General features: G+C 36.4%; 1 protein-coding gene across 1 annotated transcript in view; it reads right to left on the bottom strand.

Annotated features, from left to right (window-relative positions):
* uvrag (UV radiation resistance associated gene) overlaps window positions 1–23935 on the bottom strand; it is a 114409-nt gene that overhangs the window by 55584 nt on the left and 34890 nt on the right. Inside the window, exons 8-12 of the mRNA XM_039677630.2 lie at window positions 21696–21822; window positions 13665–13749; window positions 11057–11144; window positions 10587–10647; window positions 6416–6581 (exon numbers count right to left, since the gene is read on the bottom strand). Of these exons, the coding sequence (XP_039533564.2) occupies window positions 6416–6581; window positions 10587–10647; window positions 11057–11144; window positions 13665–13749; window positions 21696–21822 (527 nt within the window). The remainder of the gene's footprint in view (window positions 1–6415; window positions 6582–10586; window positions 10648–11056; window positions 11145–13664; window positions 13750–21695; window positions 21823–23935) is intronic.

Here is a 23935-nt window from a genome sequence, read left to right as displayed (position 1 = left end):
ATCTATCTATCTATCTATCTATCTATCTATCTATCTATCTATCTATCTATCTATCTATCTATCTATCTATCTATCTATCTATCTAATCCATCTATATTTCTAACTAATCTATCTTTCTTTCTTTCTAGATAATCTATCTTTCTTTCTAACTATACTATCTTTCTTTCTAAATAATCTTTTCTTTCTAGCTATACTATCTATCTTTCTAACTGATCTATCGTTCTTTCTTTCTAAATAATCTTTTTTTCTTTCTAACTATACTATCTGTCTTTCTTTCTAACCAATATATCTTTCCTTCTTTCTTTCTAACTAATCCTTTCTTTATTTCTAACTAATCCTTTCTTTCTTTTTTCATCCTTTCAAATCCATCTTTCTTTCTAACTAATTCTTTCTTTCTTTCTTTCTTTCTTTCTTTCAAATTCATATTTCTTTCTTACTAATCATTGCTTTCTTTCTTTCTTTCATCTATCTATCATCTATTTTTCTTTCTTTCTTTCCTTTTTCTTTATTTCTAATAATCTATCTATCTTTCTTTCGTTCTTTCTTTCTTTCTTTCAAATTCATATTTCTTTCTTACTAATCCTTTCTTTCTTTCTTTCAAATCCATATTTCTTTCTAACTAATCTTTCTTTCTTTTTTTCTTTTTATCTTTCTTTCTTTCTTTCTTTTTCTTTATTTTGAATAATCTATCAATCTATCTATCTATCTATCTATCTATCTATCTATCTATCTATCTATCTATCTATCTATCTATCTATCTATCTATCTATCTATCTATCTATCTTTCTTTCTTTCTTTCTTTCTTTCTTTCTTTCTTTCTTTCTACCTAATTCATCTTTCTTTCTTTCTTTCTTTCTTTCTTTCTTTCTTTCTTTCTTTCTTTCTACCTAATCCATCTTTCTTTCTTTCTTTCTTTCTTTCTTTCTAATAATCCATCCATCCATCTATCTATCTATCTATCTATCTATCTATCTATCTATCTATCTATCTATCTATCTATCTATCTATCTATCTATCTTTCTTTCTAACTAACTAATCCTTTCTTTCTCACTAATTCTTTCTTTCTTTCTTTCTTTCTTTCTTTCTTTCTTTCTTTCAAATCCATCTTTCTTTCTAACTAATTCTTTCTTTCTTTCTAATCCATATTTCTTTCTTTCTTTCTTTCTTTCTTTCTAACTAACTAATCCTTTCTTTCTTTCTCTCTCACTAATCCTTTCTTTCTTTCTTTCTTTCTTTTAAATCCATCTTTCTTTCTAACTAATTCTTTTCTTTCTTTCTTTCTTTCTTTCTTTCTTTCTTTCTTTCTTTCTAATAATCTATCTATCTATCTATCTATCTATCTATCTATCTATCTATCTATCTATCTATCTATCTATCTATCTATCTATCTATCTATCTATCTATCTATCTATCTATCTATCTATCTACCTACCCCCTGTCTTTCTCTACCTTTCTTTTTTGTACTCCTTTACTTCTCTACCTCTGTCTCTTTCTCTACCCCTATATTTCTTTACCTCTGTGTCTACATCTCTACCTCTCTTTACCTCTCTAAGTAAACTTGTAGTTTTCTACAATTTTTTGGATCTTGTTTTGCATTTCAGCTTATTAAATGCATTTGAATTAAGCTTTTTTTCTTTTTTGCTCTGTTTTGCTGTTGTTTGAACTGCAATATTTTTTTTAAGCATTTCAGTTCAGCTTTTGAAGCATTCACACGCATATTCCGCAGGAAATGCAATTTTTCTAGTTGTAACTGATATCCAAAATAATCGATATTGAATCGAATCGAAATCGAATTGCAAGCTTGTGAATCGAAATCGAATCGAATTGTGAAATTTGTCCCAATACCCAGCCCTAAAATCTATGATTGTGCAGTATTCAAAATGCCTTTTACATTTCAAATCAACTCCTGAATTTGAATTGCAGTGAAATTCACACTGTTTGGCTGTAGAGCACATACAAAGAAATGTCATTCGGTAAGCATAGTTATGAGGAACCTCAGGTGCTTCTTCCCAAACTGGACGAGATTAATGCGCTGCCTAGACCGCAGCTATACAAACCCAAGACCCAGCTACGACACAGATAGACATATGAATCCAAGGCCCAACAGGCCATGAGAGAGATAGAGAAGATGTTTTAAAAAGCATTTGTCATGCGTAAGGCTGACACGATGTTAAACAATGACACTTTGGGGCTGATTACGGCTCATATTGCTGTAAGTTATGGTGTGTGGAGGTCACAGGGTCAAGGTAGGAGTGGGGATAATAGGATCTGGTGAAGGCCCGGCTCGTGCGGAGTTAATTACGAGGGCCACATAGGTCCCTCTGTTCTCCTTCTCCTTGTAACTCATACCTAAATGAGCTTTGGAGTCTGACTTCTGAAGGGTTAGACCTTCATCTTCTCAACGGCACCTGATTCATCTGCAGACACACATACATGGGGCAGTTTAAACAGCTGAGCGGCTTCACCCCCTGCTCAGCTGCTGCTAATGGCCGTGCGCTGGCCGGCCCTCACACAAACAAGCGTACATTCACAAACACACATTCTAAAGTTCAGGAAGAGTGTGTCCTGATTGTTTTGTTTGATTTTCATACAACGCTGTCTCCAGGGAGTCGCTGTGACTGGCAGAAAGGGGAGGTGGGCGGACGAATGTACTGTCTGTGAACTTTGCTGAAACTTCTACTACACTGGCGCTCCGCGGAAAGACGGACTATTGTGTTACATTCATGTGGATGAAAAGCACAGAACATCTAGAGATCTTTACATCGATGTTGAACGCAACAAATCAGAGAGCTTTGTGGGGGACCTGTGCGCTAGACATAACCGAAAATAGGAAATGTGCAAGGCCTAATCTGAGCCAGCCACTGCTAAAGGGATGTGGTCATTTCTACTGGTGGAGGACTTGACAGATAAATCAGATGCTATTTTGGGCTCTTTTTAAATATTTGGTCTATGTTGCAGAGCAGAGGTTTTATCTAACTAAAAGTAGTGACGCTATTGGTTTAAAGGGATAGTTCACCCAGAAATGAAAATTCAGTAATCATTTAAATCACCCTCATGTCGTTACAAACCTGAATGTCTTTCTTACTTCAGGTGACCCAATGGTGTCCACAAACTCCATTAGGTGACCCAACGGTGTCCTAAAACTCCATCAGGTGACCTAATGGTGTCCACAAACTCCATCAGGTGACGTAATGGTGTCCAAAAACTCCATCGAGTGACCTAAAGGTGTCCATAAACTCCATCAGGTGACCCAATGGTGTCCAAAAACTCCATCAGGTGACCCAATGGTGTCCAAAAACTCCATCAGGTGACCCAATGGTGTCCACAAACTCCATCAGGTGACCCAATGGTGTCCACAAACTCCATCAGGTGACGTAATGGTGTCCAAAAACTCCATCAAGTGACCTAAAGGTGTCCATAAACTCCATCAGGTGACCCAACGGTGTCCATAAACTCCATCAGGTGACCCAACGGTGACATAAAACTCCATCTGGTGACCCAATGGTGTCCACAAACTCCATCAGGTGACCCAATGGTGTCCACAAACTCCATCAGGTGACGTAGTGGTGTCCAAAAACTCCATCAAGTGACCTAAAGGTGTCCTAAAACTCCATCAGGTGACCCAATGGTGTCCTAACACTCCCTCAGGTGACCCAATGGTGTCCACAAACTCCATCAGGTGACCCAGTGGAGAAAAAAAAAACCTTGGGAGAACCCAGGCTCAGTCGGGGGGCCAGTTCTCCTCTGGTGTTTATAAACTAGAGGCCAGATTTGCAGTAACTGTAAGGTAAAAATGTATATGAATTTCTCTAAACAGACTTTAAACGCGAACCTGTGATAAACGCTTATGGCGTTCACACGCGCATTACGAATTGATTCTATAGTTATGTGCGTTTGAATATATGTGCATTTGAATATATGTGGGCAGGTTTGAAAATCCCTACAGAACCATGCCTGAACAAACCACTTGTCTTATCTATAAATTTGATACAGAATTTTGTTTTATTTTATCACTTCGGGGTGGGTAGTGGTACGCGAAACGACATTGCGACATTGTACATTGCGTAGCACATTGGTGGTACATTGCGTCTCACGGTTTATGTCATTGTATCACCTGTTTTTCAAAAGTGTCCCAATCAGATCGCAAGGACAAACAATACAGCATGGCGCTTAAAATGACATCATGCTTTAGGATTCCAGGGAGTGAATAAACTGGTTTATTTATTTTTTATATGCAAGTAACATTGGATAAAAATGTCTGCCAAACACCATCGTAGCAAATCATTTCAATAAAGTCATTTCCGAGTACTTGTGTGCAGCTTCAGCACGAGGAGAAGAGGAGAAAAGCTGGCACGATCCAGGATTATTCTTTCTGCCCCCCTCTCTCTCACACCTCGTCATCTTCCTCCTCATTTATAAGCTGTTGAAATCAGCCATTAATCCTACATCAAAAGCAGAGAAAGGCATCTCGACCCGTCACTCAAAAGGGGGCCCATCTGATTATAACAATCCAATTTTATTGCGAGTTTCATTAAGGGGCTTTTCGCCATGTGCGGAATGCAGGAATGCGATACCTCTCTGGGCATGTGCACCACAGACATGTAATCAGCACACACCAGCAGCCTCGCTTCTTGGATCGCTCATGCTTAGTTACGGCACCAAAACACAGAAAAACAATAATTTCAACTGGGTAGCCGACGCCGTAATTGCAGTGCCCAAACATTCTGCCATTAAAATGCCAGGGTCTTCGGACCCCAAAGGCCAAGCCTGAAGAGTATGTATCCGTATCCATGGCAAACACAGCATAGCATGCACACAAAAAGTCAAATTACAAGTATCTTGAGACACGGTAGGGCAACATCATACCCTGAGGATACAATTTAACATCAAACTATGAAGATTAGGGGGACAAGACTGCATTCATGATGGTGGTTGCAAAAGTTGCGTAAAAATCTTATTAGATGATGAAATGTTACTCTTGCCGCTAGAGAGCTATAAACATGGACCTACGATGGATATCAAAAGTAAAACTATTTACCAACAAACGAGGAGGAATATAATGAAGCATTAACACAATCATATTGCTATCTCCAAATAACAATAATGCACATATGACTCATGGGTTAATGAAAATGTCATCATGAAAAAAAGTCAAAGCCTCGGCCTAGTGGTAGGTGCCAACACTTTTTGTGGTGCTCATTCAGACACCACAAGTTTGAGTCTAGTTTGCAACAATTCTAGGATGCATCACACTGATAGATGTCTTTGAATTCTTGGCACTTAATTGGACATTTTTTATTTGATAAAAGTATTTTATGAGAAAATTTTTAAATGAAACATTGAAAAGATTCAATTGTAGATGTTATGGTTATTATTTATCAGAAAATAATCAATGGATTAATTGAATAATCAAAAAAAAGAATCAATATATTAATCGATTATCAAAATATTGTTAGTTGCTGCCCTAAAAAAAAAATCCCTGTCGCTTCCTGCCCTCTTTTTACAATCAATAAACGTGACTAAACGTAAAACAGTACAGGCAACTAAAATACAAAAAAATAAATATACTGAAGAATTTTTAGAAAGAGGTAAAAAACGATATAAATACTGTTCGTTTTCTCACACAAACCGCTCGTTTCGTGTCTTAGGCCATCAATGTGTACTTGCATTTACGAGTCATTAAATCATGTTTAATTTGGACTTCTCTGTGCATGCTCTTTGAGGTGGTGACCATAGACCTCCATTATATGACTGACAAGACAAGAACGGTTTGAAAACCGTTCAAAATTGAAAATACTGCGGAAACAAAGACACCTACATCTTGGATGCCCTTGAGGAAAGCTAAAACATATCAAAAATTAATTTCAAAGTGAACTATCCCTTTAAAAAGCTATAAATCTATTTTCATTCCCATAAGAGGAGCACTTCTGCCACTTCTGACAAAATGTGTCAATTAGTAAAATACGCAAATGTATTATACAAAAACTTAAGCAAGCAAACATCGAGGATGTTATTTATCTCCCACGCTGCAACAGACTGTAAATCTACAGAGGAGGAGGATGAGAGAAAAAGATGAAAGAAAACAGACTTAAAGAGGAATGGATGAAAGGGAGGTAAGGGGCTCAGGGGGACACATGAAAGCCAGAATCCTGTGGTGCTTAAGTAGCGCTTAATTCAAGAAGGGCCTGAAACCACCCCTGAACACACATATTGAACCAGGCAGGTGTACAAATTACACACATCCATAAATCGCAGGTGCAAAAAGAGGCATACCGTAAATATCCCTCCGAGTTAAGTGTGTGTAATGTATGCGATAAATCAATTGGTTTGTTTTTGATGCTTTTCTGCTTAAATCTGCTAATAAAAAGTAGGGGGAAAAGGATTTACAATAATAAGTGAGCAATACAACACTTACTCTCGCTCCTTCTCTGTCAGTTTGTCGGTGATAGTGTCTTTGATGGTGGATCGGGAACCCTTGTGGATGACTGGATACCTGAGCGGAATCTGCAGGAAGAACGACATCATCAGCACCAGGTGTGCCGTGTAACCCAGGGCCACTGCAATACTCCCATCATCCTTTGCTGCAGTGGAAAACACAGAAAAACATACATAAATTTGAAAGAATGTAAAATGAGGTGCAAATCAAACTCAAAGATGACAGTAAACGAGTGAATTTCATAAAATAAGCTCCCGATCAGTCATATTTAACCAGAATTAAAGATCATTCAGATTTTTCTGCATTGTGACATTTCCCACTCACATGCCTCTGCATTACAAATTCATTATATATAATAAAATATTCAAAACATTAATTCACTATACAGCAAACAATTTCAATTCTGAATATTTAAAAAAAAAATTGTAATACATTGGTGTCTTACAATAGTGTCTAATAATTAATATAATAAAATTTAGATTTTTTTTTTTATATAAGAGAGCATTAAATGTCACAATGCAAAAAAAATATTAGCACTCCAAAAATGGTTCTTTATTCTTTTAATAGCGTGCTGCAACCTTCATTTCAGTTGAGGTCAAAAGTTGTACACTCTGGTTTAAAGGATGAGTCACCGCATTTGAAGTTAATTCACTCCAATCAAAAGTTGTAAATCAGAGGCCATTTGTTAAGTTGATGGAAGCTGATGAAGGCCATTCATTTTGTCTCCTTAGGGCCCTTGAGTTATAGGGAGCCGCATAATAACCTAATACCCTGCAAAAGTTCAGTTCACCTCAGCGATGCCCTTTCCTGATGGGGTCAAAGGCATCACCAGAGGCTAAAAGCTCTGAACACAAGGATCGGCTTAATGTTAGTGTTCTGTCTATAAAAGTGTATAATCACACTCCAACGTGTGCATTTCCTAAATAATTATATGCAATCTAAATCACTCTGATGGCCCCATTTCAGTCTGAGCAGCAACCTTTTGGGGCATTTCTAGCATATTCAAATAAAAAGCCCGAATGCCAAGCAAAAAATATTAAGTTGCTAAGCAACTGAAAGGACAACAGGTCAACTAGTAATTACGTGTTATGAAAAAACTGCAAAAGGCTTTCTTTTCTAACACGCACACTTCTGCTTTATCATAAACATGCATCCAAACTACATTTCCCAGAACACCCATTAAACTACACATGCTCCATTGTACTCACTACATTTCAGCTTACAGAAAGTTTCCAGGCTAGAACAGCCACGCATTTGCAGATGAAAACAACGCGCTGTGGACACAGACCACACTGTAAAAAAATATTGTTGGTTTAACTTAAAAAATTAAGTAACCTGGTTGCCTTCAAATTTTAAGTTGATTGAACTAGAAAAAGTGAGGTAATACAATGAAGGAGATTGATTTAATCATCAGAAACTCCAAATAATAAGTTATCTGAACTAAATAAATTATTTAAGTTGATTTGACAAAAGAAAAAATGTTGTGATAACAAATCTTGAAAATATTTTTTTTACAGTGATCACTTATGGAAACACTGTAAACACTAACACTCAAAATAATTAACTAGTTTGAGTAGGACAAACTTAAATTAGTTCAGTCAAATGAACTTTTTTGAGTATTTAGCGCACTCTTTTTCTTTCAAGTTCACAGAACTGACATATTTTAAGTAAACGGAACGGTTTCATTGTTTTGAGTTTTATGAAATTATTTATTTTAATTTAGACGAACGCAAGTTTAACTGAAATGGTTCGGATGTCAATTTCCCAGCATGCTTTGAAAGGGAGAGTAAATACTAAAATTAAGTGTATTGTTGTTTTTTTGTGCAAGATTAATGTTAAGTGGGAGATTTAGTAGCGATTAATGTTTTGTCATGCTAATTTAGAAGAATTTCTGTTAATGTTGGTTTTAGGATAGTTACCATCATGGTGACGTGTGCATGCAGTGGATTTGAGAGCAAATACAGCCTTTCATACAGGAACTATTACTAACAAGTTAACAAATTAGTATGTAAGCAAACTAGCTAGTTAAAGCGAACTAGGTTTATACTAATAAAAGTGTTCTCATTGAGATTACATCAGTTAAATGTATGAACTAGTGCACTCAAACATTTCAAGTTAAGTACAATTAAATAAAATCTGCCAGTTCTGCTTACTTAAACTTTAAATTTCTTAACTTTAAAAGACTGAGGCAACTGATTGCCTTAATTGTTTTGAGTTTTGCCAACTTATACAGGTTTACAGTGTGTGGGAGACTTATACTGAATAAGAAATAAGTTGTAGGCTATATTCATATGAGTTGCTTTCAAAATGCATGAATGAGAAAACATATGTGAAGGACTGCATGTGCATGTATGTGAATATGTGTTTTGTTGCGTGCGCGGTTCAACCTGGCTTCCATTAACCTCTGTTCTTTTGAAGTCATGCCTCCCTTGCCTGAAAAAAGCCAAACCTGATTCTCTGCGACACATACAGTGCTGCCTAAAGGACACATGGGAAATGAGATGAATAACTCTCCCCACAGCCAGCACAACAAAGGACATCACTTGTACCCATCATACACAATTCATCCTCCTTATTAAAAACCCCCAAATGCCTAACTGGGAGATGAATGCTCTAATAAAATCCTATTCTCTCACATAATGCGAGAAGTCAGAAGGTCCGACCACGGTTCTCGCTGTGTGAATAACTGACTCGAGTGAGCTCACTCTTAACCACAAGTTGAAGGCTTCCATGGACACAGGGCTTCATTGATCAGAACAGAGGAGGATGATTGATTGATGGCCTGGAGCCTGTGATCCACAGCCAGACTGAAGAAACCCAGAAATCGAGAGAATTACAGCCAGTCAAGCAGAACTGGCTGGGGATTCAAGAGCTCCTTGCCAGATGAGTGTCGAATCGCTGTATCTGATTGTGAACTGATTTAAATCAGCGAGTGACAGTGCAAAGAAATCGGACAAATATTTCGGACTTTTTTAATGCATGATATCAAATGAGACATTTAAACCCCCCAAATTCATGGAAAGTTTCTCGAAATTCACTCAAAAGCCACAGAAATTACAGATTGGAAATTAATTGACCAAGCGGGGACAATCATAATTTCAAAATAGCCAAATGTAAACTGATTAATCAGCTTGGCTCAGTTTCCTCCGATGTAAGGGTGTGTTCACACTTGGCAGGTTTGGTTCGTTTAAAACGAATCCTGGTGCGAATTCTCCTTTAGTGCGGTTCATTTGAATATGTGTGAACACTGAACTGACAAAAAGCGAACCGAGACCCCTGAAAAGATGGGTCCCAGTCCACTTCCGAACGAACTGTGGTGCGGTTAGACTGAAATATGAACTTAACGCAGACCAAAGATATCAAAATGAACCAAAAACAGACTGTAATGTCACAAGATGCAACCCTAAAAAGGCTTTTCTAGTTTGCATCTTTAGGTTTGATGTTAAAGGGATACTTTTTTGGAAATAGGCTCATTTTACAACTCCCTCAGAGTTAAAGAGTTGAGTTTTACCATTTTCGAATCCATCCAGCCAATGACTTTCAATGGGACCAGAAACTGTCTGGTTACTGATATTCTTCTAAATATCAGAAAATCGGCCGAATGGATTCGAAAACGGTAAAACTCAACTGTTTAACTCTGAGGGAGTTGTAAAATGAGCCTATTTCCAAAAAAAAAAAAAAAAAAAAATGGAGTATCCCTTTAAGAATGGCAGTGTGAATTTAAGTGAACCATTATTTTCTTTTTCAATCCAGACTGAGAGAACTAAGTGAACCGAACAAGTGTGAACACAATTCTGAGCTCATTTTATCGTCCGACAAGCACAAATGCCAAGTATAAATGCTTGGAAATATAAAACCACAAAAAAGTCCTAAAAAACGTTGCATGATTTGACACTTCATTCATGTCCACAGCACAACTTAATGAAGTTTCCTAATTAACGTTAGGGATTTAATAACATTATTCAAAATTCACTCAATATATTTGAAAAAGGAAAATGTGAGCTTTGTCGAGCTGTTTGAAGATTTTTTTGACTCAAGTGAGAGCGAAGACTAAAAAATATTGGCCAATTAATTGGTTAATTGGTAAATCAGTCAGTCACAACTCGGGATGTTTCTCAGGTATATATTTAATTGCCAAATCAAAACTTACCTTGAAAGTCTTCAGAATTGGGCAGTTTAACACCACAAATCACATAATCGTTCTGATTGTTCTGCAAACAGAAAAAGAAAACAGCAGAAAAGCAGTTGTGAGCGCAGCATGATAAATCAGACCCTTCATACACTGACTGAAAAAGCTTGGCAGAGGATAGTTTGGTCTGAATGTGGTTTTCTGCTCATTTTCAGTGGCTTTATTTTGTAAACTGATTTGACTGGCAGCGGGACTGTGGGTACCAGGCAGCGAACACACTGAACAGTAGTTCTAGGTCATCCTGAAATGGTGAGAAACCAAAACTTTTTGAAAGCCAGTAACAGAAAGCCAGTCCGCAAAGACCCAGACCTCTAATATTCCCAGCATGCCACACGCTCCAGCTATCAGCACGACATGAGAAAGACAGGAAGCCGCATTATGAGTGTTTTTGTTGAGTGTGACATTGTTTGTGTGTGGAGTTAAACACTCACCACATCAATGGGATAAATGTAGGAAAGCTCTGATATGAGCTGACGACAGCGGAAGGTCAGCTGGGCGTTAGACTTCAGAAACAGCTCTCTGTTGAGGAACAAACACAGAACTTCAAGATCTTTCACTCCATCATTTAAACTAAGAGTAAACAGACACATATTATTTGTATTTCTAGCAGTAAAATAATATAATAGTAATAAATTATGAATCTTTATTCTGATTTACTCATATTATTATACAATACATCATATTTATTTATTTTTCTACATTGATATTATTTCATACATTATTGTTAGTTATATTATTACTATAATAAGAATAATAAGAATAAAATAATGTCAATATATAAATAAAAATAAATATAAATGCGCGATTAATCGCATCCAAAATAAAAGTTTGTGTTTACATAATATATTTGGGTGCACTGTGTATAATTATTTTATATATATATATATATATAATTATACACAGTGCACATATATTATGTAAACACAAACTTTTATTTTGGATGCGATTAATCGCGCATTTATATTTATATAGATCTAAATAATACACACACATGCATGTATATTTAAGAAAAAAATATTATTTATTAGGGCTGTCAAACGATTAATCGCAATTAATTACATCCAAAATAAAAGTTTGTGTTTACATAATATATGTGGGTGCACTGTGTATAATTATTTTATATATATATATATATATATATATATATATATATACACACACACATCCATGTATATTTAAGAAACAAATATTATTTATATATAAAATATTTATACATAATATAAATTATATATAAATCTATATACAGTATATCCATGAAAATATTTCTTAAATATATATAAGCATGTGTGTGTATTTATATATAAAATAATTATACACAGTGCACCCACATATATTATGTATGTAAACACAAACATTTTTATCATTTGGCAGCCCTAATAAATATAAATAATAGTAATAATAATAATTGTTGCTGCTGTTATTTCATTATATCAAATCAATACATATGTACATAATATACTAGGACAAATGTGTGTTCATACATCCACTAAAACAAACAAATGTCGGACCATTTGGTTAAAAGTTACTGGAAAAAATGGCAACAAAAAAAAAAAATCCAAGCTTTAATGACATTTGTGTGCCGATGTAACTTGGTTTGATATTTACAATTATCAAAGTATTTTAAGTATGATTTTAGTGTCAAAAGTTCCTCAATGACAGAGACGAAAGAGAAAAAGAACAAGAAGAGGAAAGAGAAGAATTAATTGCAATGTTTATATTGGCTTCAGGAAGTTCACTTCGCTAATGATGCTCTGAATCATCTCTCTAGTAATAGTAAGAGCTACTCAATTATCATAACTGCCAAATTACAATGAACTTCCTCCACTCTGACTGGTTAACAACCAACCCCAATCAGAACACATCTGTCAAGAAAGGGACACACCATTGCCTCAGGACGGGCACAGCTAAACCAAGACCTGTCTAGGTAAGGTGCAAGGGGTTAAAAAATGTTTACTTTTCATGTCCAGCTTTCTGCTACTGATCCTATGACTTGAGGAGAAAGATGAAGAGTAATGGTAGAGGATAATGTGGTATTCATTCACAGTCATGAGGAGGAGGCAGGAAGGAAATAATGATGAGGTATGAAGGACATGCCTTCCTTACTGGACTATAGCTTCCATGTGGGTCCACCAGGCCTGCTCTACACCACCCAAAATCTGGTCAAAACAACCACTGTTAAACTGTGAACAGAACTTGATCCGTCTTTACTAGAAGTGGGTATCCGATGTGCCACAAAAAGCATGCGGTGTGAATCAACACCATAGGTGACAGTGGTAAGAGACCCAAACTCCATAGGGTGACAGAAATGGAGAAAAAACCTTGGGAGAAACCAGGCTCAGCCAGTTCTCCAATGCTCAAATGAACGAACATGGTGTGATTTATAAACTGTGTTGAAAGATTTGAACTGGATTATATTGAACTGGGGTGGTGATGACGCATACCTTTGGTGTGACCCGGGTTCGAATCCACTGTGAGACACTTAGCAAGAGACTGAACCCCTAGTTGCTCCTCTGACGTACATAGCAATTGTAAGTCGCTTTGGATTAAAGCGTCAGATAAATGAATAAATGTAAATGTATATCATTTCATATTTCCGTTTACCCTCTATTGAATGTTGCGATCTAAAAAAAAGGCAAAAATACAAAATACATAGCAATGTTTACGGCAGCGTTACGCGAAACCTGACAACTCCGCTTCAAACACCGCCAGACATACAAATGCATTATTTCATTATTTCAGCCCACTGTGTGTGACCTTTTGGGTCGTGTCAAACCCATTAGGGTTGGCACAACATAATCTGTTTATTGTCACACTATGCAATCTGAGTGGGTGGGAAAACACAAATAAATCCAGCATGCCCTCAGTCTGCTTGAGTTGACCGTATAATCTCCCAAAGCGCTTGGAAAAACCAAAAGAATGGAGGAGCGCCCAGTTCTGCGGCCCATCAGGGTAATGTCTGACAGATGTGAGATCACTGGACTCGAGGGTAGAGAACGAGAAAAGAGAGGGACGGATAATTGCAGGTTGACAATCACTCACCTTTTGGCAGAGCATTCCTTCTGCAACTCCGTCAAAGACTTGCGTTCAGACTCCAGACCCTGGTGCATGGTAGACGACGCCTCCTCTGAGGAGAAGAACACAGACAGGTGGAGAGAATGAAGAGGCAGAATGAGGTGAATGAACAGGTAGTCTCGTGTGTGTTTGTACAGGTGGGTAGGAGTGTCTCATTTTGATAGCAGTCTATTAAATTGTGCTGAGTGTTTCATCATTATAAAAACATTTCCTTTACAGGCAACATAAAACTAATTGAGATTCAAAAAATGCTTGTAGGGTTTTTCTTTTCTTTTTTTTTTAGATAAATATAACTGCTCAGAATTATAATAAAAAGACGAGACCGTATAATCAAAAACACTCCCAACATGACATTTGGATAATGATTCCTGGGAGCAGGATAAGACGAGCTTAGATTACAGAACGTCTGACAGGTTGTAATGATGAAATCCTGCAATTTCACAATCTGAAATACTTCCTGTGTTGACCTTGAGCACATTTCTGGATGTTCCTTTGAGAACTATGACTTTGTGAACTTTAAGTAAACTATCAATTTAAAAGAAACAAATATACACTCACCTAAAGGATAATTAGGAACACCTGATCAATTTCTCATTAATGCAATTATCTGATCAACCAATCACATGGCAATGCCTTGTTGCCTTGTAGAGGTCAGAGGAGAATGGGCCGACTGATTCAAGCTGATAGAAGAGCAACTTTGACTGAAATAACCACTCGTTACAACCGAGGTATGCAGCAAAGCATTTGTGAAGCCACAACACACACAAACTTGAGGCGGATGGGCTACAACAGCAGAAGACCCCACCGGGTACCACTCATCTACACTACAAATTGGAAAAAGAGGCTACAATTTAGAAGAGTTTACCAAAATTGGACAGTTGAAGACTGGAAAAATGTTGCCTGGTCTGATGAGTCTTGATACATTCAGATGGTAGGGTCAGAATTTGGCGTAAACAGAATGAGAACATGGATCCATCATGCCTTGTTACCACTGTGCAGGCTGGTGGTGGTGGTGTAATGGTGTGGGGGATGTTTTCTTGGCACACTTTAGGCCCCTTAGTGCCAATTGGACATTGTTTAAATGCCACGGCCTACCTGAGCATTGTTTCTGACCATGTCCATCCCTTTATAGCCACCATGTCCCCATCCTCTGATGGCTACTTCCAGCAGGATAATGCACCATGTCACAAAGCTCGAATCATTTCAAATTGGTTTCTTGAATATGTCAATGAGTTGACTGCACTAAAATGGCCCCACAGTCACCAGATCTCAACCCAATAGAGCATCTTTGGGATGTGGTGGAACAGGAACTGTGTATCCCACAAATCTCCATCAACTGCAAGATGCTATCCTATCAATATGGGCCAACATTTCTAAAGAATGCTTTCAGCACCTTGCTGAATCAATGCCATGTAGAATTAAGGCAGTTCTGAGGGCGAAAGGGGGTCAAAAACAGTATTAGTATGGTGTTCCTAATAATAATCCTTTAGTTGAATGTATATATTCTATTCACTTGATTTCATCTCAATCATGGTACACTAATCAAAAAAAATTAAAACATTATTGGAAGCAAAATTATTGGCTGTGGTGGAAACAATTCCATAACTGAGGTAAATTTGTGTACAGACTGGTAGAAATAATTTTCACCAAAAACTTTCTGTTAATTTCAAATTAATTTAAAATGGTACATTTAAAATTACTTTTTTTCATTATTTAGCATATTTTAAGATTGAATGCCTGGGTCTGGTATATTTAAAAAATAAAAACATAATCTGACCTAAATATAATGAAAAGGAATATGATAATCTGTTAGTTCTGGCACATAAAAGTACCCAAAGTTTTTTTTATTACTATTACACACCCTGAGCTAAAACCTGAGCTATTACTATTACGCACAACAGAGCTAAAACAATTGTATGCATATTAAAACCCCAAAATTTCAAACGTACAAAATAATATTGTGTCTAACTGACGCTCTGTGCAGAACTCCAGTATGTTTGCGTACATTCAAGGAAAACAGAACAGTAAATCTCAATCTGATTTGCTGGAAAGACACCGTGCCCAGATTTACTGGATCTAAGAGTTTTGCTGATGGTGTTCAAAAGACATTCTCCAACCCGGCCTGCATGGCCACACCACCCCCATGTCATCAAATGTCATCAAAGCATCTGCCAGGAGTGAGTGTGTGTGTGTGTGTGTGTGTGTGTGTGTGTGTGTGTGTGTGTGTGTTTGTGCGCGCAAGTATGAGTTACTGTGGAATGCAAGTGTCAGCCCCACTTCTTTGCAATGCTTTTGTGGTTCATTATTTCAGACACAATATTCACAGAAGAGAGAAAATGGAGATTGAGACATAAAGCAAGAGAGCTCAATGAGTGAGAATTGAAGAGAGGATGAGATTTTAAATTATCTCTATAGATGGATCAAACGTAAACGTCCAAATCATAAACAGTACATACATACATATACTGTATATAAATATTCATGAATAGTATTCAAAAGTTTAAGATCAGAAAGAGTAATACTTTTCAGAAAGGATGCATTAAATTAATCAAAAGTGAATGTAAAGACATTTACGGTGTTTCAAAAGATGTTCTTTTGAAATTTATAAACATATTTTGAAGCACTACAACTGTTTTCAATGTTATTAACAAGACATGTTTCTTCAAATCAGCATATTAAAATGATTTCTGAAGGATCATGAGACACTGAAGACTGGAGTAATGATGCTGAAAATTCAGCTTTGCCATCATAGAAATAAATTATATTTTAAAAGATAATAAAATAGTAAACAGTTATTGAAAATTTTAATTTTCCACAATATTAATGTTTTACTCTATCAAATAAATGCAGCCTTGGTGACCATGAGAAGTTTCAAAAATATTAAAAACAAATCCTGCATGAAAAAAAAAAAAACTATTTTTCCACAGAAGAAAGTCACAGGGGATCGGAATGTCATAAAGGAGAGTAAGCGAAGAAGATATTTATTTTTGGGTGAACTATTCCTTTAAAGAGTTGATTCTTGTCTGTTCTTTTCCACTTCACTTACATAAAATGAGAAGATGAGAGTGGAAAGAGAAAATCAAAGCAGACTGTCTGGTTAAAAAAAAAAAAAATGCACAACTCTTTTGTTCTGACCCGCACTTGTAAAAACAGAGAGTGTCTGCTTTATAATATGCCTCACATTCTCTGCTCTTTTACAGCTCTGAGGGATCTTTCTGTCCTAAAGCAATACATGGCGGGACATCCCGGGCCCTGGTGCTGTCTTTCTGAAGACATTAGAGGTGTGAACCTGGGAAATTGAAAGAGAGATCATTGTCGCTGGAGCAAAACGGTCCCACATGCAAAGCCTTGAACCTCTCACTAGGATACGACGGCAGGAAAAAGAAAAAGAGCCAGAGGCAGAGAAAAAGACTGAGAGGTCTAAATGCTTTTGTTCTCTTTAAATGATCCCCTATGACACACTCTGCTTTAGTAATGCCACCTCTCTCGACCATCAGAGTTGTCAGCACCAGGTTAAGGCCTCCTATTGGCCGCCCACACCTTTCCTAAAGACTACTGGCAGGAAGTCATCTGCGTTTGCTCGGGAGAAAGCAGAGGTTAAAGGAATAGTTCACCCAGTAATATAAATTCTGTAATTATCATCTCACCCTTATTCCTGCTGTGGAACCTGTGAAGACATTCTGATGTAAGTTTCAGTTGTTTTTATCCCTACAATGTTAATGGGGATCAAAACAACTTTGGAGTTGACCCAAAAAAAAAAAAATCTGAACAAAGCAAAGTTTCCATTAGATCCATAAAATCGTCACTTCCTGGGAAATTGGCGTAAAATATCTGTAAGAAAAATGGAAGTTTTTGTAAATCATAAATTACTTGCACGCAGACAAAATTCAATGCCTGAATCTTGTGTTCAGGCATTTCAGAATGACCAAAACAACATCTGAGATGCTGAGATTTTTTTTTTAAATCAAATGATTTCTTGAGGAAAAGTCTGTTTTTGTTGTGCATCGAGGGATTTATTCGGTAAATGTGTTTCCATCGCAGTTTATGCGCATGTCTTCCAAATGGGATAAAAAAAAGATCTGCCTCAATTCAGTGTATTTTGATATACCCCAAAATTTACATACAAATTGGTGGAAGGACTTCCATTGTAAGTAAAAAACAATTCACTGACATTGTCACACTATATTTTATGTTCCACAGACATAGTTAATCTTGGTAATGAAGATTACAGATGGAATTATTCATTGATTTTTTTTTGTTTTTTTGATGCCAATGATAGAGACATCGTGGCATTGGCAATAACTGCTATGAAAGCTAAACCACAGGAAACATGGTGAAGCCAGCGAGTGTTTCGTGTTTCTAATGCCCTAATCAAAAGGACTAGTAAAAGTGTCCACTCACTCTGTACAACTTTTTGTTCTGTAGTACCTCAGCATCTGACGTTTACAGGCCCACGGTCCAGAGCACAACTACCGATCATAACAACGTCAAATGGCTTTTATGAGCATAATTTACAACATGTGCACGGACGTGATGAGAAATTAGAGCGAGGGAAACGGTGACAGGAGGCTTGACCCAGCAAAGCTTTATTCTTCAATGGAAACGAGGAAGCGCTCAGTGACCAGAACCGCCGGGGGAGAGCGAGAGTGCATGACTGCAGCTCTGTACATTAAACAGAGATGAGACGTGGTTACACTTAAGTCATTTTGTGCAATTTCTGGCAATCTCCCTTTGTAAGTGGGATAAACTACGGTAGTTTTGGAAGGTGGCTTTCATGCTGCTTCACGGAGTGCCGGCCCGGTTAGTATCACAGCAAATAAGCGCTGACTGACAATAGCTTAAAGGACCATTAGCGTTTAAATGAAATTTAGGTGTGGGGGATTTGTTAGCGGGAATGGGAAAGGCAGGAATTAACAGAAAGGGACATGACGGGAAAGAAAAAAAGTTGGAATCTGTAGTTTCTCATCTCTCTCCCAGAAGAGAGCGCTTTCCTCCCTTTTCCTTACTACTAATAACCCTTTGAACATCTTTTACTGAAAAGACGTTCACAAAAAATCTAAAACATTATATATTATTATATTATTATAAAATGCATAAGATATCATTTCAAAAACATGTCCAGGTGGCATGGTTTGCAAATATATACAATATTTAATTTGCAATGCAACATTAAGGTCATCCAAGTGTTACTAAAATTAAAACTCTTAAAAGTAAATTTCAGTAATTTAAATGAAATTAAATATAAATATTAGATGAAAAATGTAAACTTAAAAAAAAATTAGAAATGTTGCCTTGGCAACTACCTGAAATAAGTAAGTTTAAGCTATAGCACTAAATTACTAAAACTAAAACCAAAATTAATAATAAATTAAGATATGTATCATGTATACACATGTATATTAAAAATGAAGAATAAAAAGGTAAAAGCACATAATTACTAAAACTCGCAAAAAAATCAAAATATTAATAAATTCTATAAATTATACTATAATAGTTTTAAAAAATAACACTAGGTAAGATGCAGAATTTTTTGTTCTGTAAATTTAGAAAGAAATTTAGAAAGACATTTAGAAATTTAGAAAGAAAGAAAGAAATTTAGAAAGAAAGAAATTTAAAAATAGAAAGAAATAAAGAAATTTAGAAAGAAATTTAGAAAGAAAGAAATTTAGAAAGAAATTTAGAAAATTAGAAAGAAAGAAAGAAATTTAGAAATAAAGAAATTTAGAACGAAAGACATTTAGAAAGAAAGACATTTAGAAAGAAAGAAATTTAGAAAGAAAGACATTTAGAAAAAAATTTAGAACGAAAGACATTTAGAAAGAAAGAAATGTAGAAATTTAAAAATTTAGAAAGAAAGAAAGAAAGAAAGAAAGAAAGAAAGAAAGAAAGAAAGAAAGAAAGAAAGAAAGAAAGAAAGAAAGAAAGAAAGAAAGAAAGAAAGAAAGAAAGAAAGACCAATAAATCAATGAATGAATGAGGCAGGCCAAGCAGTGTGCCATTATCCTTTCCTCTTACTCTAGTTCAAATAAATGTTTTATTCAGCTCTTAAAAGTATTCTCCAATGCATGAATGTGAATGGGCCGCTCCCTTCGGCTCCAGTCAGGACAGGCTCCTCTTGGCAGAGGCTGTTGGGTAGACGTCATCCATCTAGAACAGACCTTTCCCTGAACCTCAAATCCGTTGTTTGCTTCTACACACTAGGAGGTCATGAACACAATGCATTATAGGATGGCAAGTGCCAGCCCACTCAATCATTACGGTTGTGCAAGTGTGCGTATATGTATTCTTTATGAACCCACAGTATGCAGCCCAACCCTCTAGCCAAACACCAGCCACCACATCAATCAAACACACCTCTTCGCACCTCCCGTCCCATGCACAACATTTGCCAAATAAAAAGAGCAGGATTCAGAAATCAAACATGAATGGCAGGAGGCTGTGACGAATGGGGCGGTGAGGAACTTAAGCTTTGAATAAACTCTGAATGTTCAATGTCCGCCTGCACAGTCTGGATCTTTGATGGAAGCAGTGTAAAGTAACATAAAAGAATAATGAGATCACTAACTCACAACAAACAGGGGTGGCGGTGGTCTTGACAGGCCAAAACAGCACAAGTGCCCTTTTCCGACAAGAGGATCTGCCATTATAATAACTGGACAAACTGCTCGAATCAGGCATGTACATCATGGTAATTTAAACAAAAAATTGCCCAAATCAGTGACGACGAGAAATGTACAATGCAACAATGCACGTCCTTTGATTGGGTAGCATGAGACACATTCAAATCGAAAGAGTTCTGAAAGAGAAATTCCAATAGTTCCGAAATGGAATTTCCAACTTCTTAAAGAAGTGCAAAGGAATCACAACTTTAAGTTGGATTGTGCCAGATGAATGTGGCAAAAACAGAGCGAACTACACAATTAATGGTGAACAACAACCCCATTCAAGCAAATTATTAGGGTTGGGTATCGAGAATCGATTGGAACCGGGACTAACTTTTCGTTTTTCCCGGAATCGTTCAAAAGTTAAAATTTCGATTCCTAGTTTCGATATTCACAGTCCGCCGAGCGGAAGAAGAAACCGCTGAACAACACCAACGAAGAAGCGTCTCCCGGAAGTGTTGGCATAACCGCGCGAGTCGAACATGAGTAGCTTACGTCGGCGGTCCAAAGTGTGGCTTCACTTTTCTAAAAATAACGAAATCTCGGCAAAATGCAAAATTTGTGACAAGTATTTGTGACAGTAGGAGTATTTCCTTCAGCAAGACCGTTGGTTAGCAAGGTTAGCTAAACTTTTTTGACCCTGCCTCTTAAAAGAATCGGAATTGAGAATCGTTAGGAACCGGAATCGAAACAAGGAATCGGAATCAGAATCGTTCAAATTCAAACGATACCCAACCCTACAAATTATTGAATCCAAATTCCTAAATAAGATGATTACAAGATCATAAAATGTGTTTAGGAAACATCTGCTGAGACAGGTGTATAAAACAAGATCTGTGTTGATATTCACCTTTTTTGGTCGGAAGGTGCAGATATCAAGTAACAAGAATCGAATGCATCACTACATGTCAAATGTGTTCTTATTGGCTGCAATTGTGTTGTTTTCTTTACTTTAAATGAGGACAGGAAAATTACTTTTTTGTATAAAGGCTGTTTAGACGTAAAACAACTGCCTTGCTCAATTCAAGGCACGGAAATATATTTACATGAGAATGTGGAGCCGCCGTTTTAGATCTGGAAATACATTTTAGCAGATGGAACTCTATACGGTCCCCCAAAGTACTGGAACACGCATGAAGTTGAGTTACATCAGTGAAAAGCAAGATGAAGAGTTTCACAACACATTCAGTCTGACACACACTTTTTGGAAGAGAATGCTGCCTGATTGCAGATGTGTGGGAATAGTATAGAGGAAGAAAGAATACATTTTCAATACATATGGTGATGCGTTTTTTGACCAAAAAGGGACAGATCTCTTATCAGTGAATTTTGTTACCTTTCTTTACAAGCTGTGCTCTCTCTTTCTGCATCAAGTCCATTTCTCTTGTCAACGCCTTCCTCTGTCTCTCCAACTCACACCTCAGAATCCCGATATGTAGCTGCATACACTCCCTCTCTTTCTTCTGCGGAAAGAAACAACAATAAGTATAAAAACTTTTCCGTTTTCCTCACCATGATGAACATCATTGCGTATGCACTTAAAGTTTAGGGTCAATTTATTTTTTTTAAGAAATTGCTTTTATTCAGCAAGGATGCATTAAATAGTGAGAGTAAAACATTTGTTCAGTTATAAAAGATAACATTTCAAATAAAGGTTGGGTTTTTTTTGCATTTACATTTAGTCATTTAGCAGACGCTTTTATTCAAAGTGACTTACATCTGAGGACTAAATCAAACAAGTCATTGTGACTTTCTATTCTTAAAGTATCGTGTTAAAAAGTTACAGTTTCCACAAAAATATTAAGCAGCACATCCACTAAAACAAATATTTTAAAGAATAATAATTTCATAACAATATTACTGTATTTTTGATCAAATAAATGCAGACTTGGACTTTTTTCAAGAGACAAGAGACTTTTTTCAATAACAATGTATATATTTTGCACTAAACTGTAAAACACATTGGAAAGCAAGCGCAAGCCAGAAACATTCACATGAATGCAATAAAACAGTAAGATATGATTTTTTAAGCAGATTACAGCAGACATCAGTGCCGGATCTTCCCTCAGATTCTCCAGCACCACAGCAGATCTATCTAATCTACATCTACAGCCCTGCGGCTTTCGGGACTGTTAGCGAGCCAAGCGCACTAATGAGGAACAGTGATCTGACGAGGGTGAAAGTGGGATAGAGAGTAGATAGGAGAAGAAAGAGAGCGAAGGAGAAGAGATAACAAGCAGAGAAAGTTCACTATGTCTTTAAAGTGATCGGTGGTGGTGATCCCGATCATAACCAGAACTGCTGAGTTTAATGCAGAGCAGGATGGAGAAGCATCTCTAATGTGGCCTCCAGTGTCCATTAGAGACATATTCAGAATAAACAATAAACACATTCATCATGAATGCGATTACAAACCTTACAGAATGGACATAGATGTGATGTCTCTATAAACAGAGATGGAAGAAACCACCATGAATCCACCCTACAGGGTGTTGGGGAAACTGAGTGGAAGTCATATAGCAATGAAATCTGTAGGATCTACTGTAGGCAACATCTCAGGATCTTGTATCCTTGCACTTGGCAGCTGAGGAAGTGTCAATCACAGAGATATAGAAGACATCACCTCAACCTTCAGATAGCTTGAGCCCTTATACGGCGAGAAAAGACCAAGAGCTTGCGTGTTCACTATCAACGTCACTGGCACGACAAAATATGATGTTTCACACACAGCTAAACGCTTCAAAAATGCGCACATGCACGCATTTTCCTGAAAAAAAAAAGGGATACATACTGTATATTGACACTAATACTTATAAGTTAATATTTATTTTCACATAGTTTGATATAAAATTGTTATACTAGTTTGTGTATAATAATAATATGAATAATAAAGTAATATTAATAATAAATAGTTGAATTTAGCCATCCCAACATTATAATTGAAACCATAAATGACTCATTTTATACATAAAATAAAATAAAAAAGTTTTGAAATTTAAGATTACATTTAATGTTATTCAATTAATACGTTTTTAAAGATAACTAAAGTGACATCACGTGAGATCAAAGGTCATCTACACGTAAAAATAGGCAGAATTGAACATGCTCAGTTAATCCTATAGTGGTCAAAATATTAACTGTTAAATAATAACATAAATAAAAATCATAAAAAAATAAAAGTAAAAAATAAAACTAATAAATATAGAAACAACAAACATCAGCTAAGTACATTTAAAAGTAATAAGTAAATAAGCATGTAAATAAGTAAAATATAAGTAATAAATAAAAAATAGCTCTAAAAAAAACATTTGATTGAACAAAAGTCTGTCAAATCAAAAACAAAAGTCCAAAATTTTCGGTGTACACTAGCATATAAATTAGCTTTAAAGCAAAACACACATAGACCTTTAAGGCATGTACCCACACAAAAATCACATTCTGCTTTAATAGCCAGTAATAAGAAAGCTCTGAATAATTCAATTAGCGTAGCAATAACCGGTACAGTGTAGCGAGCGTGCGTGGGCTGATTGATTGCTTGAAGTGCCCTAATAGGCTCCAAACTGACCTGAGGCCAGT

The sequence above is a fragment of the Pimephales promelas genome, chromosome 23 (assembly GCF_988280905.1).
Source record: "Pimephales promelas chromosome 23, fPimPro1.hap1.1, whole genome shotgun sequence".
Lineage (NCBI taxonomy): Eukaryota > Metazoa > Chordata > Actinopteri > Cypriniformes > Leuciscidae > Pimephales > Pimephales promelas.
This window is presented reverse-complemented; position numbering and strand designations above follow the sequence as displayed.